Source organism: Dama dama, chromosome 29 (assembly GCF_033118175.1).
Source record: "Dama dama isolate Ldn47 chromosome 29, ASM3311817v1, whole genome shotgun sequence".
Lineage (NCBI taxonomy): Eukaryota > Metazoa > Chordata > Mammalia > Artiodactyla > Cervidae > Dama > Dama dama.
In genome coordinates this window covers 19,997,567-20,016,488 of record NC_083709.1, presented here as the reverse complement: position 1 = coordinate 20,016,488, position 18,922 = coordinate 19,997,567, and the positions used below count along the sequence as shown (strand labels likewise).

At 40.0% G+C, this 18,922-nt stretch overlaps 1 protein-coding gene across 1 annotated transcript in view; it reads left to right on the top strand.

Annotated features, from left to right (window-relative positions):
- Positions 1–18,922, top strand: part of ELP3 (elongator acetyltransferase complex subunit 3) — a 120,010-nt gene that overhangs the window by 69,734 nt on the left and 31,354 nt on the right. The window contains exons 11-14 of the mRNA XM_061132971.1: positions 10,703–10,793; positions 13,366–13,431; positions 15,435–15,662; positions 16,588–16,669. Of these exons, the coding sequence (XP_060988954.1) occupies positions 10,703–10,793; positions 13,366–13,431; positions 15,435–15,662; positions 16,588–16,669 (467 nt within the window). The remainder of the gene's footprint in view (positions 1–10,702; positions 10,794–13,365; positions 13,432–15,434; positions 15,663–16,587; positions 16,670–18,922) is intronic.

The window sequence follows — 18,922 nt, the reverse complement described above, 5'->3', positions numbered from 1 at the left end:
GTCATGACAGAAAGAATTAAGAGTATGTGTTTTAGACAATCAGAAGGGCATAGGAGGAGAAAGTCTTGATATCATGCATGACTAACATGAAGCTGATTAAAGAAACATCCATGTTCCCAGTTCTCCTGTCTCGACCCCATTACAGCTCTCTGGAGAACTGAACAGTAGAAGAGGCCCTGCCGCCTTCCACCCCCAGCTCTAATCCTAGAGGCCAGACTGTAAGAGGTGTTTCTGTATCAGTACATCGCTCACAGGCTTTACGTGGAACACGCAGTACAGGGGGGTGTAGGATTAAGCTTTTGAAGTGACACTGTCATTACTTTACCAATATGTGGGTGAATTAAAACCTGATAGACTACTGTGAAACAAGAGGTAAAATCTCTTTAAAAATGTGGAATTGGTAATGTCCTCAGTGGATCTCTGGACAGTTTCTATTTGAAGACAGTGATGATTCAGTTGCCAACAGTGAAGACCTTTGGTAGAGAGTCATCTAGAGTTTAGCTGTGTGGTCAGATTTTCATGCTTTGGGACTGATGATTCACTTAACTTTTTCTTTTTCTTTTTGATTTGGAGGAAGGTGGCTTTACACTGTTATGTCGGTTTCTGGAGTACAACACCGCGAATCAGCCGTAGCCGTGTGTATATCCCGTCTCTCCCTTGCTCCCCTCCCCCTCCCCCATCCCGCCTCTCTCGGTCACCCTGTCTTACATAGCAACTTCCCTCTTAATCCTGAAGTTGATTATTTTCTACGATTTTTAATATAAAGATAAAATCTTTGTCATTTTATTTTTACATTTTTGTGTTTTTAATATAGCTATGATCTTGTTTTTCACGTTTCTATTAGAATTCTGTTTTTTTTTTTGTGTAGCTCTCTGTGGACTTCCCTGTGGCTCAAATGGTAAAGAATCTGCCTGCAATGCAGGAGACCAGGGTTCGATCCCTGGGTCCGCAAGATCCTCTGGAGAAGGGAACAGCAGCCGTCTCCAGTATTCTTGCCCTTAGAATCCCATGGCGGGCTACAGTCTGTGGGGTTGCAAAGAGCCGGACATGACTAAGCGACTAACACACGTATACTGCGGAATTCATTCAAGTTTATTATATCTTCCTGTTTGTTTTTTAACCATTTTATTTAAGTATTTTCTTTGTCTATACTGCATAATATGATTCAAGTTTATTTTATATTGACTTGCCTTTTGTTATCAATAATAACTGAAGTTCTTGACCAGGCTTTTGGGTGCCGGGGTGTAGGGTGTAATGTGGTACCACTCTTCATTGATGCCAGCACATTTCTTTTTGATCATGAGGTTTTTATGCTTCTTCCCAACAAAGTTTGTAGAATAGTACTAATTATCCAGAACTTATATTTTCTTCTCAGTTTTCAGCCATGTATTTAATTTTTTTTGCAACATATATCAACAGAATGATATTTCATTTATAAAGGTACTATAAATCACTTTCAATATATGTGGTATTAACAGACTTACATTATTTTTCTAAAACTTTCCTTGTATAATTGGGATGCAGTACATTTTGTTATTGTTGTTCAGTCGCCAAGTCATGTCCAACTCTTTGCGACCCCATGGAATGCAATGAGCCAGGCTTTCCAGTCCTTCACTGTCTCCCAGAATTTGCTCAAATTCATGTCCACTGAGTCCATGATGCTATCTAACCATCTCATCCTCTGCTACCCTCTTCTTTTGTCATCAATCTTTCTTAGCATTAGTCTTTTCCAAATATGCCACCCTTTGCATCAGGTGGCCAAAGTATTGCAGCTTTAGCATCACTCCTTCCAATGAATATTCAGGGTTGATTTCCTTTGGGATTGACTAGTTTGATCTCCTTGCTGTCCAAGGGACTTTCAAGAGTCTTCTCCAGCACCCCAATTCAAAGGCATCAATTCTTTGGCACTCAGCCTTTTTTATGATCCAACTCTCACATCCATTCATGACTCCTGGAAAATCCGTAGCTTTGACTATACAGACTTTTGTCAGCAAAGTGATGTCTCTGCTTTTTAACACTCTAAGTTTGTCATCCCTTTCCTTCCAAGGAGCAAGTCCTTTAATTTCATGCCTGCAGTCACCATCCACAATGATTTTGGAGCCCAAGAAAAGAAAATCTGTTATCGCTTCTGCTTTTTCTCCATCTTTTTGCCACGAAGTGATGGAACCAGATGCCATGATCTTAGTTTTTTGAATGTTGAGTTTTAAGCCAGCTTTTTCATTCTCCTTTTCACCCTCAATCAAGATGCTCTTTAGTTTCTCTTCACTTCTGCCATTAAAGTAGTATCATCTGCATATCTCAGGTTACCACCAGATTAAATCTTCATAGCAGGTGGCAGGTTTCATACTATTGCTACCACTTCTAGTATTTTGTGCTTCTCTTTATACTATCATCATCATCACTTCACAGGGTCTTGTATGATAGTATAATGAGTTCTCTCAATTTAACAGACAGTAAGTCTGAGAGGTACATTTTATACACTGGCAAATAATGCTTTTTGAATTCTATTTCTTGTCAATTACTTAAAAAATAATCTTCATAGTTATCATTTTAGTGGCAGCCTGGTAATCTAGCATTTTAATTTGTCTCATTCAGCAAATTGTTCCCTAATGTTAGACATTTAGGTTTCTTCCTGGTTTCTTCATCTCTCTTTTATTATTATTATTATCTTGGCCTCCACTCCATCTAAAATTCATGTGCATAGAACTTTTTACTTCTGTTGAAGTAACCTGTTAAGAGTAGTAGAACCCAGGAGAAGGATTACTCATAACAAAGGATCTAAGCATTGTTGTTATTAGTTATTATTCCTATTAACATACTTTCTGGAACAAGGAGTGTATAAACGAGTGTTACCTTTTTTGCTATGTATATTGATATGGTTTTCCAAAGGAATTATATCAGATTAAATAGCAGTTTCTGGTTTAATCACAACCTCTACAGAATTAAATGGTTATATTTTTTATTTTATTTACCTAGGAGTTTTAATTTGCATTTCCCTAGTTATTAGTGAGGATTAACATTTCTCCCATGAAGCTGATTGTTATTTATGTCTTCTTACATCAGTTGTCTGTTTATATATAATTTGCCAGTCATGGAATTTGGATCGTAAAGAAGATAGATGGTGCTTTTAATTGAGATAGCTCAAAAAGAAAACTTGATAAATTTTACCTTTCAAACATCTTGGAATGATCTTCTCTTTCCTGGGCAGATATGAAGACTAGGAAACCAACAAAACCTGTGTTCATGTTCACATAGTATGCTTAACACTTAACAATTTGGTAGCTGTGTTTTGGTAAAACAGCTTCGTATCTCTGCATGAAAATGTTATACTCCATTTACTGCTATTTTTAAAGTTATGTTCAGATATAGCTAGAATATGATATATCTAGACTTCCAGAAAGAAATTTGTATCAAGAGCTCAGTGGTCAAATTTTGAAAGAGAAGTGCTAAGGGAAGTGTTAATGGGTAACTCAAGCATTACATGCAAATGTGTACAAGAGAAGACTGTGTGTTTAGATGGTGTTAAGTGGCTGAGAAACCTTCTGATCTGGGAAAAGAGAATCACAGGTTTTCACTCTGCAGTGTTTCTTCTAGCTTTGGTTTTAAACTCTTTGAATAGTTCTGAAAATGTAGAAAACTGATATGGTCCAGAAGTACAACTGAGCACCCTCTCTCTGTTCATTTGGTTGTTTGGTTATGTCTTGCTGTAAAGAAACCATTGGCAAAGGAAAAAGCCTCCTCCCAGGGTGTTTAATCCAGGGGATTTTAAAAATTGTAGTTTATTTTTGTTTTAAATCATAGTAAAGGAGAATCGTGTGTCTTTGTGTTCTGTGCCTTTAGAAAATCTGGCTTATTCCTATGTAGGTTCACCTAGTGTCAGCTTCTGCTAATTACAGACAACTTGCTTAGTGTTGACTGGTGAATCTAAACTCATACATGGAGAAGAAGTTTTTAGGAATGATTTTCTGGACAGGTATCAGAAGAATTGAACAAAGGAAGGAAAGCGGGAAGGAAGATATTTCAAGTAAAAACAATGTTTTACACTTGTCTTTTAAAAAAAATGACAATTTACTGTTACATTACCTGATAATTTTTTAATTGGCCATTTTCCTCACCCCACCTACCCCTCCTTTCTCTTTCTTGACTATTTTACACTTTAAATTTTATGACAGTTGAGTCAGTAACATCTAACTGGGTGTTTTTATGAAGTAGCACCCCAATGAATCATTCTGTATTGCAGCACGAAAGAGTGGAGGCAGTGATTAAATGTAGAATTCTCTCCAGACACATGATGGAGCCACATTAAACTGCTGCTGCCCACAGGCTATTTGACAGCTGTCTGCCTTGATGTGACTTTTAAATCACTGTGAAGCATTAGAATAGAATACCAATTTGCAACCAAAAGATGTTTCTGAAGTGTGAGGAACTTCAGACCAAAAAAAAGCTCTAGACATCACTTGGAAAGATTTTTGATGAGCAATTGCAAATATTAGTACCTCTAAGCTTGACAGGTTACCTATTGAAATAGAAAAGTGAATATTCCTGAATGGAGTATCTCTTCAAGCCAAGAAAGTGAAACTAGACTGAAATTGAAAAACCTAAAAATAATTGAAACTCCCACCTAGATGAATGTAGCAAAGTCAGAGGGTCTATAATCTTACCTGGGCTTTGAAGTCCTCGAAGTCTGGAAGAGTGTTTGTTTATTATTCCAGGTTGCTTTATATACTGTGTTGCACATAGAAGATGCTCAATGTATATAGAACTCTCTCTCTCTTCATTTTCAGTGAAAATAAAATTTTATCTCTGAAAGTGGAGATGGCCACATATCTATTCCCTAATGAGGAAAAACTTCCATCTGGTACACTCCAGTCATTTCACTGCCAAAGCGCATTAAAGCCATGTTGCATTTTGTAGTGACAGACATGAATGTAAGGACACTTATGAACTGTGAGAATCCTTGTAAAGCCCTGTGTTACCAGGTTTGCACTGACTTGTACTTTGGGGTAGCTAGTCCAAGCTTCAAGGGATGTGCAGCCTTGTAGTCTCCTAGGCCTTTAACTTGGCTTAATGCTCTGGTCTCATTATCTTGAAATCATTAATGATTTTTCTAAGAAGAGACCCTCTGTTCTCATTTTGCACTTGGCCCCATAAATGATTAGCCAGCCCTGCTGGTAATTCTGTGTTTCCCTCTAAAGTTCTGCTTAATAGCACTATATGGTAAAACCTAATCCTCAGAGAATGTACTTGTAGTGAACATTTTAGTGTGTCTTTTAAGAGGACTGGTACGTTATTAAACTAGTTTGTAGAGCCCGTCTTCCTTTGCCTTCACCTCCCCTTCCCATCGTCACCAGCGGAGGAACACCCCAGAGGTGCTGACACCTCTTACGGGGAGTAAGACTGTGATTGCACAGGTGGCAGACAGTAGTTGGGAGGTTGGTTGCATTGAGCAAATGATTGTTGTTTGATTTAGCAAACACATAAGTATACCAAAACTAAGAGAGCCAGACTTTTCACTGAAGGGATTTACAAGCACTGAAAAGTAGAAAGCTGAAAAGAACACTGAGCACTGGGTTAGAATTGTAATTATCAGCACGACCTCACAGCTTTTTAAATTGATATATAGATTTAGATATGTGTATTGTTGTTTTCAGTTGCTGAGTTGTGTCCGACTCCTTGTGACATCATGAACCGCAGTGTGCCAGGCTTCCCTGTCCTTCACTGCCTCCTGGAGCTTGCTCAAACTCATGTCCATTGACTTGGTGATGCCATTGAACCATCTCATCCTCTGCTGCCCCTTTCTCCTGCCCTCAGTCTTTCCCAGAATCAGGGTCTTTTCCAATTAGTCAGCTGTTCACATCAGGTGGCCAAAGCACTGGAGTTTCAGCATCAGCCCTTCCGATGAACTCAATTCCTTTGAATTCCAATCAACTCAATTCTGAGTTTATTTCCTTTAGCATTGACTGTTTGACCTCCTTGCAGTCCAAGGACTCTAAAGAGTCTTCTCCAGCACCACAATTTGAAAGCATCAATTCTTCGGCACTCAGCCTTCTTTATGATCCAACTGTCACATCCATACATGACTACTGGAAAAACCATAGCTTTGACTATACAGACCTTTGTCAGCAAAGTAATGTCTCTGTTTTTTAGTATGCTCTCTAGGTTTGTCATACCTTTCCTTCCAAGGAGCAAGTTTCTTTTAATTTTACTGCTGTAGTCACCATCCGCAGTGATTTTGGAGCCCAAGAAAACAAAATCTATCACTGTTTCCGCTTTTTCCCCTTTTATTTGCCATGAAGTGATAGGACTGGATGCCATGATCTTAGTTTTCTCAATGTTGAGCTTTAAGCCAGCTTTTTCACTCTTCTCTTTCACCTTCATCAAGAGGCTCGTTAGTTCCTCTTTGCTTTCTGCCATTAGGTTCTTGTCATCTGCATATCTGAGGTTATTGATATTTCTCCTGGCAGTCTTGATTCCAGCTTGTGATTCATCCAGCCTGGCATTTTGCATGTTGTACTCTGCCTAGAAGTTAAATAAGCAGGGTGACAGTGTACAACCTTCACGTACTCCTTTCCCAGTTTGGAACCAGCTTATTGTTCCATGTCCAGTTTTAACTGTTGCTTCTTGACTTATATACAGGTTTTTCAGGAGGCAGGTAAGGTGGTCTGGTATTCCCGTCTCTTTAAGAATATTCCACAGTTTGTTGTGATCCACATAGTCAAAGGCTTTGGCATAGTCAATAAAGCAGAAGTAGATGTTTTCCTGGAACTCTCTTGCTTTTTTGATGATCCAACAGATGTTGGCCATTTGATCTCTGGTTCCTCTGCCTTTTCTAAACCCAGTTTGTACATCTGGAAGTTCACAGTTCATGTACTGTTGAAGCCTGGCTTGAAGAATTTTGAGCGTTACTTTGCTAGCGTATGAGATGAGTGCAATTGTGCAGTAGTTTGAACATTCTTTGGCATTGCCTTTCTTTGGGATTGGAATGAAAACTGACCTTTTCCAGTCCTGTGGCCACTGCTGAGCTTTCTAAATTTGCTGGCATATTGAGTGCAGCATTTTCACAGCATCATCTTTTAGGATTTGAAATAGCTCAACTGGAATTCCATCACCTTCACTATCTTTGTTCGAAGTGATGCTTCCTAAGGCCCACTTGACTTCACACTCCAGGATGTCTGGTTCTAGGTGAGTGATCACACCATCGTGGCTATCTGGGTCATTAAGATCTTTTTTGTATAGTTCTCCTGTGTATTCTTTTCACCTCTTCTTAATATCTTCTGCTTCTGTTAGGTCCATACCATTTCTGTCCTTTATTGTGCCCATCTTTGCATGAAATGTTGCCTTGATAGCTCCAATTTTCTTGAAGTCTTTCTCTAGCCTTTCCCATTCTGTTGTTTTCCTCTGTTTCTTTGTATTGTTCCCTTAAGAAGGTTTTCTTATCTCTCCTAGCTATTCTCTGGAACTCTGCATTCAGTTGGATATGTATCTTTCTGTTTCTCCTTTGCCTTTCACTTCTTTTCTCAGCTATTTGTAAGGCCTCCTCAGACAACCACTTTGCCTTCTTGGATTTCTTTTTCTTTGGGATGGTTTTGGTCACTGCCTCTGTACAGTGTTACAAACCTCTGTCCATAGTTCTTCAGGCACTCTGCCTATCAGATCTAATCACCTGAATATATTCGTCACCTTCACTGTATAATCTTAAGGTATTTGATTTAGGTCTGACCTGAATGGCTTAGTGGTTTTCCCTAATTTCTTCAATTTAAACCTGAATTTTGCAATAAGGAGCTCATGATCTGAGCCACAGTCAGCTCCAGGTCTTGTTTTTGTTGACTGTATAGAGTTTCTCCATCTTCATCTGCAAAGAATATTGTCAGTCTAATTTCAGTATTGACCATCTGGTGATGTCCATGTGTAAAGTCATCTCTAAAGGCATACCTCAGTAATAATGAGCACAGTGACTGCCCAGATCTTGGTTTTACATACCATGCTCCACTGAAAGGAAGCAGGACTGCTTGGGTAAATGGCCAGTTCTCGGGCGGGGGCAGCAAACATGTAAGATGAGCCTGGAACACCCTGTTCCAGAAAGTAAGGAAATACTCAAAGAATGTTGCAGATATGTCAGAAGGACCCAGAAGCCAGCCTAAGTGCATGCCTCCTGGCCACATCTAATTTAAGCAACAAAATAATGTTGATACCAGACTACAACTGGTTGAATAAAATAGGAATCTATGAGTTTATAAATTAGAGAAGGGAACATTCTTCCTTAAAATATAAGCTCAACTAATGCAGAAGAGATGGTAGAAATAATCACCAGTGACGGCTGTTGTAGGGCAGGTGATGTAGGAAGGAGTCAGCAGCAGATGCTAGGCTGGTGGTCGGAGGGTCGGTGAGGAACAGGATGTTGGCATGGTGTTTGTTCTTGTGTCAGCTCTCATTCTGTAACAGATATCCTTCAACAATCCACCTGATAACAGCTTTTTCACATTTTTGTGCTTTTTGTTGATTTTATTGTCTACAATGTCCCCCGTGCATAGTGTTCCTAAGCACAAGAAGATTGTGATGTGTCTTACAAAGAAAACAGATGTGTTAGATAAGCTTCATTGCAGCATGAAGCATAGTGTTTTTGGCCATATACAGCATTAATGAATGAATTCTGTGTTAAAGTGTCTTTGAACAGAAACACAGAACAAAGTGATATGTTGATCAATGGAAGAAAATGAACTGAAAGCTGATAGGCAGCTAACCCTCCATTTTTCATAGGAGCAGTGCTTCCATATTTGCTCATTCAGTGTTCAGGGCACATTATCAGACTTCATTGCAATGAATAACAAGAGTCAAATGTATCTCACGAAATGGGTACTAACTGGTTGCCATTGACATTATCAGATTAATTTCATATCACATATAATAGTGTTTTACTTTGTTGTGAAACTACATATATTTGTGAGTAATTTAATAGAATGTTGTTCAGTCGCTAAGTTGTGTCCAACTCTTTGCCACCTCGTGGACTGCAGCATGCCAGGTTTCCCTGTCTTTCACTATCTCCCAGAGTTGGCTCAAACTCATTGAGTCGGTGATGCTACCCCAACCATCTCATCCTCTGCCTCGCTCTTTTCTTCTTGCCTTCAGTCTTTCCCAGAATCAGGGTCTTTCCCATGAGTCAGTTCTTCGCATCAGGTGGCCAAAGTATTGGAGTTTCAGCTTCAGCATCAGTCCTTCCAATAAATATTCAGAACTGATTTCCTTTAGGATGGATTTGTTGGAAGGAATTACAGTTCCAAAGAAAGAAAGTTTATTTTACTAAAAAGTATAAGTAAAGCATAGATATTAACTAATCACTCTAAAATATATTTTTATATGTCACTTTGAACTCCCTGGTATGTCATTCTCTTAAAGAATTTTGGCTTATCATTGCTTTATAGTTGCTTCCAGAGTCTATTTATTATGTGTAGTTTTTAATGCTAATTGATTAGCTTTTGATACTTTTGAATAAGTGGGGAATATCTTATTAGAATCAAATGGTGAATTAGCTAATTGTATTTACTTAATGTTTGAAGGGATAAGTGAAAAGAGAAGGGAAAGACTCAAGTTGATTCAAAAGCAAAAATGAGAAAACAAGATAATTGATGTATCCTTCAAGTCTTGCTTCTAATCCACCAAATATTAGACAAAACAAATTGGGGGCTTGTCTTTAAATAGGAGACCTGCTAAGCATATTCTTACTTCAGATTTTTTTTTTTTTTTTTAGCTATTTTGTGTTAAGATACTGATTTTTATCTAGAAGGTCTGTTGAGGGCCACTAAAATGAAGCTCATAATTTCAACTTCTGATCAAAGTTTCCTTGTTGCCTGGCACTTAACACTATATTAATGCCAGGAAATAAATTTTATCTACTTCATCTTTAGGCAAGTTCTTATTCCCTTCTAATGACGCTGTTGTGCTCAGTGACACAGTGGTGTCCAACTCTGCAGCCCCATGGACCTTAGCCACTCAGGCTCCTCTGTCCATGGAATTTTCCAGGCAAGAATACTGGAGTGGGTTGCTGTTTCCTCCTCCAGGGGATCTTCTGGACCCAGGGAATGAACCCGAGTCTCCTGAGTCTCCTGCATTGGCAGGCGGGTTCTTTACCACTAGCGCCGCCAGGAAAGAGTCACTTCTAATTTAGACTTGTAGGAAACGGAGAGGGGGAAATATATTCTTTGAGACCAGTTGTCATCTCGGCCAGGCTTTTAAGCTTCCTGGCTACTTGTCGTTCAGCAACTCTACGGGAAAGTGTTTATAAGCTATAAATGAGTGCGTTAATAATTTTTATTTCTTCTCTTTTAAACAAATTCAATTTTGTAAAACAACAACAACAATTTTATTTCCTGTTTAGTATAGCTGTCTCTTCAGCCAAAAATTATTACTCATGGTTATTGGGTATTTGTTTTGTATTTAGTAATCTTAAAAAGTGATTTCATCAGGTATTTCTTAAGAAAACCCTGCGTGATTGGTGAAAATCATAATTTCATAGATGGAAAAACTGGGAGGTAGACAAGCTGTGAATCTGCTTTCCAGTTAGAATGTTCAGCCTCTGTTTTCTTGGTCTGTTTTGTAGGGTTTTTTTGAGGGGGAAAGGGTAGTTCTCCTTTTTAAAAAAATTATCCCTGCCTTCCTGTTTTAGAGAGTAACATATTTTGCAATATCTGATGTTTTTCTCCTGCAGAGATATTCCAATGCCCTTAGTCAGCTCAGGAGTGGAGCACGGTAACTTGAGAGAGCTGGCATTTGCAAGAATGAAAGACCTTGGAATACAGGTAAGAGTCTGACCGTAACTGCAGAGATCAAAGTAATCTCAGACATGAAAACCTGTGATCCTATCACCTGATAAACTTACAGGTCTGGTCAAAGAGCTTTCATGCATTGAAGCCCTTCTTTCTGTACAGCATGTTGAAGCTAAAGTAGTGGTTCCACAATCTGCATCCCATCCCTACACCCCTCTGCTTTCTCCTAAAAGAGTGTGGGTTTGTCAATTTACTGGTTGTTTTCTCTTGCCTACTGAAATTGCCAACTATGTGTTCAGCTCCTTTTTTTTAGAAAACCTCTTTTCTTTTGAAATACTGAGTGTTTGATTCTTGACCAGTGGTTATAGACAAATACAACCTTTGAAGAAACAAGGATGACGTGCTAAAATAATTACTGATGTTATTGTCCAGATATACCATTCTCCCTTGCCCCGCCGTGCCCCTGTGTCTTTTCATTTGCTTTTTTATTTCAGAAATATTTACTAAGCACCTCTTTTCTGCTTTCCATTGAAGTACAAAGAGCCCAGGAATCTGCAGTTTTAACAGGCTCTGTGGATGATTTTGAAGTCACGATATGGTTTAAAACTCAGTGCCCTAGGAGCTATTTCTCAGAGCTGCTAAGAGGAAAGGCCAGGGGACTTCTAGGCCTGAGCCTACATCCTGGCCTCTGCTTTGAGCTTCTGATTCTCTTGGTCTGGTACGGAGCTGAGGGAGGTTGTCACACGCAGTGTAGACATGGACCACTCTTTGAAAGGCATTGTTTTAAGGACTACATATCATGTTTGTGGACGTACCCGAAACATTTTGTTCTCTTAGTTGATTTGTTATAAAGAAGTTTTTCTTTTCTTTTTTTTTTTTCCAAAAAACTGTCTAGAGTTTGTAAACATTATTGGCTTATCCTACCAAAATAATAATAATAATGATTTAAGTTCTAGAAAAACAGCAACTGTATGTACAGTAATTGTTGTTATTTAGTCGCTTGGTCATGTCCGACTCTTTGTGACCCCATGGACTATAGCTAGCCAGGCTCCTCTCTCCATGGGATTTCCCAGGCAAGAATACTAGCGTGGGTTGCCATTTCCTTCTCCAGGGGATCTTCCTGACCCAGGGATTGAACCCAAGTCTCCTGCATTGGCAGGCAGTTTCTTTACCACTGAGCCACCAGGAAAGCCCCATGTACAGTAATGAATAGCCCCAACAAGTATGTGACTGCTCTGCTCTCTGGTCCCCAGCTGTCCCAGTTCTTCAGCTCCTCCTCCTCTTGGCCTGCTTAGCCTGATAACCTCATCATCCAGCCATCATCTTTAACCCTGTACCCCTCTTAAACCTTGATTGCCTCTCATCAAGTAATCTAGGATTGAGTCTCAAGACTGGAATTTAGTCGTAGCCAAAAGTTATCTAGTTTACCAAGGCAGTGTCTTTACTAGAAAAGAAGGACACCCCAATCTCTTTTGTAAAAAGCATTCCCCTCCCCTCCAGGAAAGGACAAAAGCAGACAAGTGTTCTTTAGGAGCATGTGATATGGGTTCCCAGGGCATGGAAATAGCTTAGTTTTTCTAGAACTGAATAATGAGCTCTTATTTTTCTCGTGAAATTCTCTCCACATATACACCAAATACACTATTAGTAGTATGGCTGCAAGACATCATCAGCTTTCCTAGGGTGATCTTTTCTCACCAATGGAAAGTGTTAGAATCTTGGAAATAAGTTCTATGGTTTGTTCTATAGGGGAAAGTACAGCATAGGACAGATAATAGTCACTGTGAGGATTTTGTAATTATAAGTGTCAGGCTTCACAGCCTGCACACTGGGTCGTGGAGTGGAAGCGAGAGTTCCATCCTGTAGCTTGGCCGTGCACACATCCACAGGCAACTTTGTGGTTCCTGGGATATTCAGAGAGCCAGTCTGCCACCATGACACCACATTCAGACTGCATAGTAATAAAAGCTCAAGGTTCTTTCTTTCCTCTCCTTCCTTGCATTCCTTCCTCCCTCCCATCCTTTATTCCACAGAGCCCTTCTCTGCAAAAGATAGCAGTCTTAGTTTCCCTCTTTCTGACATTTCTAAAATTTGATACAAATATGGTGATGCTAAAAACATTAACTGCTATAAAGTGGTGAAGGTTTTCAAACATTAGGAATTCAATTGTTACTCTTCTATAGATATAGTTGGGGATTGCACTTTCAGTTACAGTTATATCTTTTGGGTAAAACTATGTTCAAATTTTTAGGAGGTATGTTCTTTATGTTCAATATTATGTATCAATCTCCTTTGGATTCTAAACTCATTTTAAAACCATTACAGTGCTAACTTCATATATTTCCAGTTTTGTTTTCTCCTATCTTCATATTTATTAAAAATGGCTTTGTTTTTAAATTCAGTTCTTTTATCTCAATGTAAATTATGTCCAGATGTAATTTTGAGCCCAGAATTTGGTGGAGAGGTTTCAGTAAAAATTGTATTAGTGACCGGTTTTATATTTGCCTCCCCTTCCCTCTTTCTTTTCTTTCTATTTTTTCCCCACTCCTCCCTCCCTCCCTCCTTCCTCCCCTTTCTTCATTTCTTTGCTTTGTTTTTTTCACAGTGTCGTGATGTGAGAACCAGAGAGGTTGGAATCCAAGAAATTCATCACAGAGTCCGGCCATACCAGGTCAGTGTCCTCATTTTATAGAGATGAGGTCCCGTCCATTACTCCTGGTCAGGCCTGGGCCTGTACCTGCTCATGTGTCATGCTGTGTTTAGTTGCTCTGGCCCGACTCTGCGACCTCATGGACTGTAGCCTGCCAGGCTCCTCTGTCCATGGGGATTCTCCAGGCAAGAATACTGGAGAGAGTTGCCATGCCGTCTTCTAGGGGCTCTTCCCAACCCAAGGATCAAACCCAGGTCTCCCGCATTGCAGACGGATTCTTTACTGTCTGAGCCGCCAGGGAAGCCCAAGAAAACTGGAGTGGGTTGCCTATCCCTTCTCCTGGAGAACTTCCCGACCCAGGAATCGATCTGGGGTCTCCTGCATTGCAGGCAGATTCTTTACCAGCTGAGCTACCAGGGAAGCCCTATAGTTAGAACCAAAACCAAACTCTCAAAGTTAATGAGTAAACTAAGAGTAAAGAGTCATTGAGAATCAGGTCAAGTCAGCAAAGCCAGATATGAAGGTCACTCAACACTAGAAGGGCCAGGTTAGGAAGATCAGGTTGGAACTTCATTATAGATCAATACTATTCTGCAGGACTTTCTGCAGTGTTGGAAATGTCCTGTCATCTCTGCCACCTAATATGGAGTCAGCTACCAGTCACATTTGACAGTTAAGCACTTGAAAGGTGGCTAGTGCAAAGAAGGACTTACTTTTTAATTTTATTTAATGTCACAGTGTCAAAGAATTCAAATATAAATAGGCAGATGTGACTAGTGGCTACCTTCAGGTGAAACTGAGTGGCATGTGCTTATCTCTGTGTGCAACTGTTGAGTTATTGCCCATTGGTGGTAATCAGGTGAAGAGATCACCCTCATCAACAGGGTTTCCATAAAACATATTTTTAATGAATTAACTTCTCTCCTATAACGTCATCGTGTTAGCTATCTGCCAGCTTTTTCTGTGGGGGTTCTCTTTCCTGTGGGAGCCTCTTTGAGAAAGGCTAGAAGAGATGAGATCTGCAGCTGATATTTCTCTTCTGAAAATGAACTGACAGTTTTCACATCGCAGACCTTTTAAGGAAAAAGAAGACCCTGGCACAGTTAGTTCTTCTGCCAGATTCTTGTGCAGTCCAGTCACTCAGCAAACAAGAAGCTGCAGAGGAATGTCAGTGTCAATCTGACTGTTCACCCCACTGTGGGCCCAATCTGCCCGTTTTTGGAGTGCATCTGAGTGTAACCATGCCCACATACGTAGCTTTCTCTGTGTGTCAATGGCTTAATATTTGTGCAGAGTACAAGAGCCACTTGAGCAGGATGCAAAAGTTGAATCACCATGTAGAGTGCTGACAAAAGCTTCCCCTAAAACCCTTCTCTGGTGACTGTATTTTCTTTAACCTGTTAATCTCACAGTTAGGCATACTATTGGGTTGGCCAAGAAGTTTTTTGGGTTTCTCCATAACATCTTATGAAAAAACCCAAATGTACTTTTCAGTCAACCCAATATTTTAAAGGTCCTGTGGGATAGGGATACTTTTTCTTAAAATCCCATCAAGGAATGAGACCAACACATTTTTTCCCCCAAAAAAGCAGGTTTTAGTGGAAGAGGTGAGGACTAAAAATCATTGAGTATCTGACAGTTCTGGGACCCAGGGGTGCTCCCAAGAACTACATATACGTAACGTATAATTTTACCTTAGAGACTTTTCATAGAGGCTGAGAGATTTAAATCCATGGAACTATTAACTGAGCCAAACCCTGTAAGAATCTTAAGGTTAATGAGGTTCAAATATTTATAAAATGGTAAAACAGTTTTCCTCTTACATCTTCTATAGACAAGGCACAAATTCTCATTTATAGTCAGTGCTATTGAGAGGAGACAAGTAAAAAGAAATGTAATTTGTGATTATTTATTCTCTATCCATAATTATAGATATTAGTTTAAATATATATAATTATAGAAATGTACTTTGTTCTCTTAATTCTTTTTTAAAAAAAGTTTTGTGTGTCTTTTTATTGAAACAGGTTGAATTGGTGAGAAGAGATTATGTTGCAAATGGAGGCTGGGAAACCTTCTTATCCTATGAAGACCCAGATCAGGACATCTTGATTGGCCTCCTGAGATTGCGGAAGTGTTCAGAGGAGACATTCCGTTTCGAATTGGTTGGGGGCGTGTCCATAGTCCGAGAGCTGCACGTGTACGGAAGCGTGGTCCCCGTAAGCAGTCGGGATCCCACTAAATTTCAGCATCAGGTATTCTGGACTGCATTTCTGTTTGACTGTGGTTAAGAAGTTGCTCAAAGGAGGAAAAGAGAAAAGGAATGGGGCTGGGGGGAGAGGGAGGACAGAGAAGAAGAAAAGGAAGAGCAGAGGAGAAAGGAAAGTGTAGAAATAGAGGAACCAACATTACTGTTGTTCAGAGAGGTTTTCTCTTTAAATTGTACCCTTTTGGGCATGAGGGAGGGGAAGAGAGACGAATTGAGACTCAATCAAGTGGAATATAATAATAGACTGAACCATAGGAAATTGCTATTTTTGAAAGTCAGAAATGATCTAATACCAGCAATTTTGTGTGATTCAGCTATTTTGGAATCGAAGGAGATGATAATGTGAAAGAAGCACTTATGAAATTTTAAAGCACTTTGTCAACGCAAGCTAAGAGATAGTGGCATGCTACTCTGCTCCCCCAAACAACCTAAACAAATAACCACTTTTTTTCACTTTCAGGAGAGCAAGTTAAAACTGCTAATGGTGGATCTAGCATTAAACCCCCAAATAGATGATTTAAGAATATTGCCTGATTTCCAAAAGCCTTTTAGAAACTGAAAGGGTGACTAATAATACAAGATTAGATGCTCCAGACTTTCATCACCTGGAGATTGCCTAGAACTTGTTTAAAAAGTGACAGAAATTGACAGGCAATTCCTCCCTTGCTGTGACTAGGTTACATCATCCACAAAATACCTTGGGATGGCTTTTGTTGCAGAGTTATTCCTAGTCTGCCACTGAGTACTTTTGGTATAACTGAATCATTTCTTTTCTTATGCCTATAAATGGGTTTTTGTCATTCTTTTAAAGAGTTTAGCAGCTACTAAATATCAGCCTTCCTGTTTTATGGACCCCTCTTAATGACTTCTCTCCTCTCAGTTCCCTAACCCCCTTTATTGCTTCTTTGTAGGGCTTTGGCATGCTCCTGATGGAGGAAGCAGAACGAATAGCCAGAGAAGAACATGGATCTGGGAAAATAGCTGTTATATCAGGTAACTGGGGGTAGGCATAGGGGGAGGGCAAAGTTCATGATTCATTTACATTATTAACTTGGTACCACAATTAAAAGTATCCCAGGCTGTTGCAGGGAGGGGGACCCCTTCCAGGACCCAAGAGTGCACTTTTGTCTGACACTGGGAAATCAGTTGTCCAAGGATACACACATGCTGACAAAGCAAGAGACTTTATTGGGAAGGGGCGCCCAGGTGGAGAGCAGAAGGGTAAAGAACCCAGGAGGACTGCTCAGCCATGTGGCTCACAGTCTCAGCTTTCATGGTGATGGGATTAGTTTCCAGGTTGTCTCTGGCCAGTCGTTCTGACTCAGGGTCCTTCCTGGTGGTACATGCACTGCTCAGCATAGATGGATTCCAGCGAGAAGGATTCTGGGAGTTTGGTAGGACATATGAACTGGCGTCTCCACTCTGCTTTTGGCCTTTCCCAAGTTCTTTCAGTTCATGGTAGTTTGTTATTTCCACATTCCTTATCAGGACCTCCTATTTAAGAGAACTCATGCAAGTGGTTACTATTCAGGCCTGGCCAGGGTGGGCAGTTTTAGTCACTGGTTCCCCTAACAAGTTCTCTGTTGCCTCTGTTTATGATTATTATGTTCAGAATTGGGTAGAGCCGAATAGGGAAAGACTGGTGGTGCTCTGGCACAAAGAAATTTCCTGTAAGCGGTCAGGCGGAATGGAGCTTGCAGACACTCTTTGTTGGCAAGATGAGTAATCTGTACTCTCTCTTCCTCATGGCCTCTCCTGTCTCCTCATGTGCCCTATCTTCATGGTCACCCTCCTGTACCCTATCTCCTCATGGTCTCTTGTGCTTCGTTGCCCAGTTACTCTGTCTGGGAAAATGAAATTAGATGAATGAATCTAAGAAAATCATAAGATGTGGTAATTGTCAGTATTGTTCAGAAAATTAAAATAGAACCTCATTGCTAGTACAAGATGTTTCAAGCCAGAGTTCCTTACTCCTTAAAAATTGTTTTCAATGACTTTGTTCCTGGGGAACAGATTTCTTCCTCTTTTGGAAGCATTCTGCTTAACCTCACCTAGGACATCAGGTGATTGGGGAAGTGGGTGTGAAAAGTTAAGTCTGGTGTAAGTGGAGCAAAAAATAACATGACTACACCCATTCACTTGTACTCTTCAGCGTCATACCCTTACAGAATCTGCTGTTCTCAATAAGCAGCTAACGTGGTGAAAGCCCTGATCAAGATTCAGCCTACTTTTCCCTCCAGCATTATTAAATGAAACTTAAAAAAAAAAAAAGTTGTTGCCAATCAATAAATTGATACCTTTGCCCAGATTTTAGTGATTACAGTTATGAAACATGTAATGACCCAGGCTCACTTAATCGATCATTTAATCTGGCTGTGGTTTTTGGCATTTTCCAGACAGATTAATAAAGCATTTTTTAATACTGCTAGCTCTCTCTATTTTTCTGTGTTACCTGGAATATTGTTTATTGACATGTAGGTGATTTACAGTGTTGTTCTAGCTTCTGCTATACAGCAGAATGACTCAGTCATATACACACATACCTTATTTTTTATATTCTTTTCCACTATGGTTTATCCCAGGTTATTGAATATAGTTCCCTGTGCTATGCAGTAGGACCTTGCTGGTTATCTATTCTAACTGTGACCATTCACATCTACCAGCCCCACACTCCAGTCTACCCCTCTACCTCGCACCTTGGTGGCCACAAGTCTATTCTTTGTGTTTTTTTCTGATACCTTAAACCCTCTAAAGAGGTGGGAATTAAATGAAGCTCACCTGATTGGTGCCAGTGTTTGTAAGCAAAAAAGGTTTACTTCTCAATTGTTCAGCTTGTGGTTGACAAGAAGTCAACCTTCCCTCGTGCCAGGAAAGGGCCAGACTGACTCAGAGCTCATTATACGTGTGCATCTGTGCATCACCTAAAATTTCAGCTGGCCTCTTCTGCCAGCAGACTGTCAGGGTTTTCAGTAGTACAGTGCTTTCCAAGCCTTACTGGTTTGTGAATCATCTGGAGATCTTGTTAAAGTGCAGATTCTGACTCGTTGGGTCTGGGTTGGAGCCTGAAGGCCTAGGTGTCTAACTGGCTCCTGGTAAGACCATTCTGATTGTCTTCAGACCACACTTTGAGTAACAGGGCTTTAGTATTCTCTTCCACATGTAGTATTCTGTTTCAGATCACTAAGGTAAAGGTATTCTCTGTGACCCTGGCAGTGCCTGCATTCCCAAAGTCTGACATGCAGCTGT